At 31.8% G+C, this 8,439-nt stretch overlaps 1 protein-coding gene across 1 annotated transcript; it reads right to left on the bottom strand.

The window, feature by feature from the left end:
• Nucleotides 1-700: 700 nt before the first annotated feature.
• LOC103569111 (aminopeptidase N-like) lies at nt 701-7,801 on the bottom strand. Its single transcript, XM_014441404.1, has 9 exons — nt 7,672-7,801; nt 7,165-7,611; nt 5,151-5,340; nt 4,842-5,086; nt 4,402-4,760; nt 2,757-3,225; nt 2,131-2,442; nt 1,959-2,043; nt 701-907 (listed from the first exon to the last, which is right to left on the bottom strand). The coding sequence occupies exons 1-9, from the start codon at nt 7,764-7,766 to the stop codon at nt 701-703; spliced, it is 2,409 nt and encodes an 802-aa protein (XP_014296890.1). The 5' UTR covers nt 7,767-7,801.
• Nucleotides 7,802-8,439: the final 638 nt, after the last annotated feature.

Raw genomic sequence — 8,439 nt, 5'->3', positions numbered from 1 at the left:
TTCAACCTGATTGTCGAAAATCGAGTTTTTATCAGATGTCAACGTTTTGGAGTCCTAGGAAGCTATTCTGATTATTTTTAGAATTATGTCCACGTGCGTGTGCGTGTGTGTGTAAACTCTTTATAACTTTTTAACTAATGAACTGATTTAGATGATTAAGGCAGCATTCAAAAGAGCTTGGTGGCCACCAACTTTTCTGGAAGTTTCAAATCATTTGATCGAGTAGACTCGAAAGTATTGGCGAATGACCCAAAAAAAAATTTTTTTTTTGATGAAAAAATATTTTCATGATACCAGCATCGAAACTTGAAGTTTCAGTGTCTCTACAGCCCATCGAAACAAGTTAATTTCAAGCCGATACTGCAAGCAACTGCTAGCGAATTCGTCATTACTTTTTTGATATTTTGTAGATCATGAAGTTGAAAAATTTTATAAAATCACCCTGTTTAGAAAATCTGATAAAATCCAATAGATTCTTACAAATTCCCATAGAAATTTTATGATGAATGATTTCTATGAGAAGTGCTATAGTTAAGTATAGGGCCTTACAGCTAAAAGAATCTATTGGATTTTTTAACCAGGGCGATAAAAGTTAGTTGTGTATTCAAATTTTTCATGATTATTTTCAATTATAATAATAATACAGTATTAGAAAAATTTCGTGAAAATTTTAAAATTTAATAATTTTTAAAAAATAATTTCAAGCTTTATTTTTCAATGCTTTTCCAATTTCAACAACATTAAGATCGATAATTTTTTGATCCAGAAGCTCATGAAACTTTGCTGAATTTAATTTTGCCTTATTGGAAGCATCTACGCTTTCCGTAAGTGAAGTTCTTAAGTATGATATTTCCCACTCGGATTGTCCCTTCAGATCAGGAATAATATTTTCAATGAACGTTTTAAACTAAAAAAAAAAATCATTAAAAAATGATGATTATAATCTGAGATAGTATATATGTGTATATTAGACTGGGCCAAAAAAATTAACTATTTTTGTTTTTTTTTCGATACTGTGAAAATATTATTCCTGATGATGAAAAAAAATTATTGTGCAAATTTGAGCCCTCAATATTGATATTAAGAGGTGTATCATTACGACTAATGGTTTTTTTTTTACAGAAATTTCATTTTTTACCAAAAACTTGTACATCATCTATCTGAAACATTTAAGCAATGTACAGTCTTTTAGGAAATTGAGTTCCCTACTAAAAATCTTCTTAGTAAATTGACGTAAAACGAGCCGTTTCCTTGTAACCGTGCCTTAAATATTGATTTGTTTTTTAAATTCTTCGTTTCTATTTTGGATTTTTGTAATTACTAGAAATATTAAATTTTTTTCTAGTCAAGATACATATTTTTGAAGGAAATTTAATACTCTACAACAAAGGTCTCGTGACGTTTTTTGCTAAATTCACTCCTTTGAAAGTTATTCAGGTTATTTAAGTCGTTTAGATTCAACTTCAACCTTGAATAACTTTCAAAGAAGTGAATTTAACAAAAAATGTTAAGAGACCTTTTTTATAGAGCATTAAATTTCCTTTAAAAATACGTACCTTGATTAGAAAAATTTTCAATATTTCTAGTAGTTACAAAAATCCAAAATAGAAACAAAGAATTTAAAAAACAAATCCATATTTAAGGCACGGTTACAAGGAAACGGCTCGTTTTACGTCAATTTACTAAGAAGATTTTTAGTAGGGAACTCAATTTCCTTAAAGACTGTACATTGCTCAAATTTTTCAGATAGATGATGTACGAGTTTTGGGTAAAAAATGAAATTTTTGTAAAAAAAACCATTAGTCGTAACGATACACCTCTTAATATTAATATTAAGGGCTCAAACTTGCACAATCATTTTTTTTGGTCATCAGGAATAATATCTTCACAGTATCGAAAGAAAAAAAAAATAGTCAATTTTTTTGGCCCAGTCTAGTGTATATAAATTTTTTTTTTACTTTTTCAATTTGATCATTAGTTCGCACTGCAAGAGATAGTCGAGAAATAGGAACTAAATATGAATCATCATCAGATTCATCATAGCTAAAACAGTAAAGATGAATTATTGTCTGTAAGTAAAATAACGGATAAAGGCTGTTAATTAACTGCAGTTAACAAAAATAATAATACAATTTTTTGATCTCCTTGAAATTATTGGTCATATAATTTAATGCGTAATTGACATCACCCAGTTTGCTATCAAGTAAATGATCAAATATTGAATCGATCTCCTCCACATCAGTTGTTGAATTAGATTTTAGTAACGAAGTTATGTAATCATCACGCAATTGCGTATCATTGGTACATTGTATGAAAAGGGTTACTTGGGACCAATCATCAGAATCGGTTTTCAATTCAGCAGTTAAAAATTTTTCTCTCATAGTGTTGTTCGATTTTCGAAGACCAGCACACATAATCCATGCCCAATCAGAGCTAGGGAGTCTGCATTAAAAGAAATAATAATTTTCATCTAAATAATATTCTAATATATGGTCGAACTCCATTAACTCAGATCGATTATCTTGGAATTGAGACATACAGATGCCATGTATTGGTATGTCTTAGTGTATATTTTTCTATAGATGCATATATGTATTATTCATGTAGATGTAAGAGCGCATGCGCTATAGTTTACTTCTTAATGAAGAAGGGGCATCCGTTAACTGAGAAATTCCGAAAAATTTCCGTTCCTCCGGAGACTAACTGTCCGAGTTAATGGAGTTCGGCTGTCGATAGTTTTATAATTAAGAAATTACGTATTTTCAGCTGGATTTTCTAAATATTTAATAAATAATCGATAAGCAAACGATCTGCAATCAGTATGGCCAAATCTACAAACCATTGGAGCAAGTATACTTCGGACTCGAAGAGCTAAGTGATCTTCACCTTCACGATCTTCAAAACCAAGCTTATCCATTGTTTTATTGGTGAGAAAAAGCATGTACATTTCAAATAATTCTTCTTCAGGTGAATTATTCAACTTTGAAATCATATCCAAAATAATATTGCCGGCAGGAACCCATGGTAAATAATCTGTTTCTCGATGTAAGTACGAAGTTATATTAACCAGTACATCAAGGTAAGAATTATCATCTTGATATATTCTATAAATATCATCGAGAAGTTGTGCCCGATTAACAGGATGGATTTTATCATAGTCGTCAGAATTGAGATATTCTGCAATACGTTGCCAATTTTCTCTATCGTAATTGACTCGATAGAATCCTGTTGAGACAATAAAAACAAAACTATCATTTGAGGTAGTTGTTGGGTAATGAGCATAGTGTCAGAAAGTAAGAAAATTCTTAATACTTATTGAGGGTATTACTTATTAAGATACTAATACCATCAAAATTTAAAATCGATTAACCAGTGTGTAGTAGGGTGGTCTAAAAAAACTGACTATTTTTTTTTTCGAATCTTTTATGAAAATTTGTTAACTTACGATGTTTTAAGAAGCCTTTCCAAAAATCAGCTCCATAAAGAATTTTCAAAAGGTCACTCACGAATTTTGAAAATATCAAAAATGATGAAATTCGGATTTTTTACTTATAAATTTTTTCTTTCTCGTAGCAGTAATAGTTTATATTTGTGAAATCATGACTACGCTGAAAATTTGAGAGAGAATTTTAAATGTTTCCGAGTGTTGTCTTTTGGACGTTTTCGAGCGACCCTTGAATGTTGATAATGAAGCTTCTCGATTTTTCACCATCAATTTGCATCACACTGAACGAAAATATAACCCGAGAAATAGAAATAATAAGTTATTTACATACTTTTTTATTTTTTTAATCAATTTTTAGGTTTTTTCGCTTATACAAAACTTACCAAATTTCATTGTTTAAGACTGTCCCGTATATTTTTGGTTATGCAAAAGTTGTACTTTAGTGAAATGACAATAATTGAGCTATAAAAAAATAGAAAAACTAATTCAAAGTATTGGTAACATATTATCAGTTAATATTTAAAATTCTTGAGCGCCAATTAAATATTCAAATTTTGGACTGAAATTTTCAGCATAGACATGATTTTACAAATATAAACTATTGCTGCCATGAGAAGGAAAAAGTTAGAAGTAAAAAATCCGAATTTCAATCATTTTTGATATTTTCAATATTCGTGAGTGACCTTTTGAAAATTTGTTATGGAGCTGATTTTTGGAAAGGCTTCTTAAAACATCGTAAGCCAATAAATTTTTATAAGAGACTCGAAAAAGAATAGTCGGTTTTTTTGGGCCACCCTAGTGTGTAGGTTAACTTCTTACTCGTATAACATTCAACAAAAACAATGTCTTTTTTTAATTACCACCTAACCTACTCTTACCGCGCTCATATATTTTTGACAATATTGTAGCAGGACAACTACCTCAATTCATAATCGAACATTCAACTCATTGATTACCTCTTTGTTGAATGTTAAGAATAATCCAATCATCTTTATTAATATCAGGTAATGTAATTTCTTTTTCATTATATTCCATCCACATCGTTGGGGCTGTTCGTGAGAAATCCGGATTTGACTTGGTTGCATAGTTTATCGGAATTTTCCATGTATTGTCAGGAGTTACACGGAAATTTTTTTGTGTCAAATTTGTTTCACCCGTTTCGTAATTTCGAGTGACAGTTACAATCGGTGTACCCGTTTGTTCTAACCAAGGATCCATCATTTCTTTAATATCTAGTGGTTTGTCACCATATTGTTCATTGTATGCTTCTTGAAAAGCCTTCCACAGATCGTCAGTAACAACAGCAGTAAATTGACTTTACGCAAAAGAATATTAAACGTTACATATTATTTTCTAAATAATTTCTTAAGCTATTAGTTGGTATAAATTTGTTTACTGTGCTTTTAAATATCTCTGAAGTCCTTTACGAAAAACATCTTCAGTAAGTATGTGTTCGAGCATATGAATGACGGCAGCTCCTTTACGATATGTAACTGGATTAAATATTCTGCGGAGAGATATTTTTTCATGAGGTGACCACTTGATTGGTTTAACTTCTGGAATAACGGTTTCAGCATCATAAGATTCATGATTTACATCCTCTATTACAAAATAATCCATTACACGCCAGTGTGGATAAATCTGCAAGAATTATTATTTATTGAATAATGATAGTTTCAAAAATTTACGTTATCACGGGTATTACCTGATCAATAATTTTTGATTGAAAATACGCAGCGAAACCTTCATTCAACCAAGTATCATCCCACCATACGGGGCTCACAAGATTACCAAACCATTGGTGTGCCAATTCATGAGCAACAAGAAAAATTATGCGATCTTTTTTTTCAACATTAGGAATCAATGTAGTATTTTCCAATTTTACCATCGAAGTGCTAAATTAAATTGTGTTAACAAATAAAATTTTTCATATTAATAAATCAGCTATGGATGTTAATGACATATGACTCAATGTGGACAGTTAGACAGATTTAACCATGCAAAATCTCTGATAAAATTTACAATAGAATTTCTCTGAAGTTGCTCTCTTTGTCCGGGTTTACTCTGTAAAGTTGCTCTTTCCCTTCGTCCCTACTCTACAAGCATCCCGGGTCAAAATATCTAGCTTCCATGTAGCCTCATTGAACCCAAGTATACCTTAATTCAGCCTCACTGAGTAAAAAAAGTATGGTAAGCCTCGAGTGATGTTCAAAAAGCCTCAATAAGCCTCGATGAGCCTCAAATGAACTTAGTCTCGACTTTGTAATTTAAATTCGATTAGTATTATATGACGCTCTCTGATCACCATTTGAGGCTCATTGAGGCTCTATGAGCAATATTTGAGGCTCAAAATGATTTTCTTACTCAGTGAGACTGGATTGAGGCTGACTTGGGTTCGATGAGGCTAGATTGAAGCTAGATATTTTGACTCGAGATACTAAGATACTTATTCCCGTACGCGCAGTTCGATGCGCCATAAATATTGAAATTGTTACCCATATTTCAAGGCTCAAGCAAGTCTGCTCTCAAGATCGATAGACGTTAGTGTTTTTTCCTACCTATGTGTCTTGCTGCAGATACTCGTGGCTAGATTTCAATAGCAAGCCTAGTGCAAGCATTACACAATAAATTTGTGCCAGATTATAACTCAATTCTGGAGGAAGACTATAGTTGAACATAGTTACGCATTGCTCGCTCAATTTTGAGCCTTGAGCAGATCTTGAGCAAGCCATGCGTAAGTACCTGCCGTAATTTACTGGTGTAAGAAATGCGCCAGAAACTTTTCAACTGCACCGCATCTTCAATATTCTTGTGTACAAAGCTTTAAGCAAGTCATGCACAAGTCTTGATGACGATTTTTTGCTACATGAGTTTGCGCAAGACTCATACGTAGAAGAAGACATTAGTGACCACGGGTTTTGCTCAAGGTACTGATATCAGAATCTTGCTCAAGCATGTATAACTTGGGTATAGTTATTTGAATAACGTACCAGAATCTCGTGTTTCGATTCGTTTTGTAAAAATTTCTATGTGGGAAAGTAGTAACTTTAGAGAACGTATCATGACAACTTTAGGGAACTTCAACCGCAGTAAGTCCACAGGAAAAGTGATACTGTCTCATCATATATGAAATTGTATATAATTATTTCTATTAACTTATGAATTTATATATGGTCATATATTATCATATTTACATCCATATATATTTATAGTCATGTGGAGCAGGTGTGCGCTTTGAGTGTGTGCAAATCCATTCATTTTGGATTGAAATGCATGGGTTTCACACACTTACCCACTGCACATACTTGCCCCACTTGACTCTATATGAAGTTATATATAATTTTATCTGATCATGTCTGACTATTACATCATGTCTGTAGCTATATATGAAGTTATATTTAGGCCTGTACACAATTAGACCTGAATATCATAAACTCATGTATAATTATATATACGTATATATATTGTAACGAAAGTAAAACCAATTCCAAAACATTTAAATATCTAGAAAACAAATGCCCTCTTTTTATTGGATAAAAGTGCGACAAGAGTCAAAGCCATATATTGACATCTAAACAGCGTGTATCTTGTATCTTAATAAACATATACATATATATATACATATAATATATATGATTAGATCTAGTCAAACTGGATTGATATAAGCTCATTTATCGTGTAGAGGTTATTTAAATCTATTTAAAAATGTCAATACATACAGGTAACTGACTAGTCCCCAATGTTCCATGGCACCTGTATATTGAGGAATGCAGATCTGATCTAGTTTTGGCATTGCGTATGGCATACCAGTATAAGCTTCCATTGCTGGTATAACTTTTTCACTAACTTCTAAGGCGAATCTCAACGATTCTAAATTACTTTCCAAACCATAAAATGTTATGTTGCCATGAGCATTTTTAATTGATTTATAATTAGCAACAGCTACACAAGGAAGATATGGGGACATTACCAATGATCTTTCAAAGTGGGTTATGACTCGACCATCCTGCAACTCTTGATGACTTTTTTCTGGCATATTTGACAATGCAATATAATTTTGAGAATGCTTAACAGATATTTCAAATTGAGCTTTAAACCCTGGTTCATCCCAACATGGAAATGTACTACGAGCTCCTGAAGGCTCAAAGTGCGTTGTTACAAGGTATCTAAAATATTTATGGTTTACTTGTAATAGAGGAATTTAAAAAGTATAAGTTGAAACTTACTGACGACTATGGTTTGCTAATGTGTCATACGCTCGAAAAAAACCCATTCGTTGGTCGAACCAATCTTCTGCAGCATCACGACCAGTCCATTTCATTTTCAAAGTATAGTTCCCTGGCTCTAATGTCTGCTCAAATGTAATAGTATAAAATTCAATCGATGGTTTCCATTCTTGTTCCTTTGGTTTTTGAATGACTCCATTGTCATCTATAAGCTCCGTGAAACTTCTTTCGATTGTTACTTTATAAGATTTATGCAGAATCACCGAAGTAGTAGGTTGTAATACTTCAAATATAACAGTACTATTACCTTTAAAAGTAAATGTTTCACCTTCAAAATTAGGGTCTAATTCAATTTTATATAACCGTGGTGCTGTGTTACGAGGTAGGCGAAAATTCGATTGTTTATTCTTTTCTGATTCTTCAAGAAATTTAGTTATTTTACTTTTTCGCTCAGGCGGATCGTTATTAAATGGTTTCACAGCTATTGAACACACTATTACAATTGTTAAAATAACAATTATTTGTTTTATCATTGTTACAATTTTTTTAACAGCTACACTATTGGTTATCTTTAAACAAAATTACCCAGTTTTAACTTGCGATTTATGGTAGCATTGACAACGCTTTTATAAATGTTTTATAGAAGAGCCAAAACCTTGATGAATTTTTCATAATTTATTTCTGACTTTATTACCGTGACATTCCGGATGTTGTTGAGGTGATGACGTTCAATACATTAACATTGATATATTGAATGGTATTCAAATT

Source organism: Microplitis demolitor, chromosome 5 (assembly GCF_026212275.2).
Source record: "Microplitis demolitor isolate Queensland-Clemson2020A chromosome 5, iyMicDemo2.1a, whole genome shotgun sequence".
NCBI lineage: Eukaryota > Metazoa > Arthropoda > Insecta > Hymenoptera > Braconidae > Microplitis > Microplitis demolitor.
Note: the sequence above shows the minus strand (reverse complement) of the source record. Positions and strands in the feature narration are given on the sequence as shown.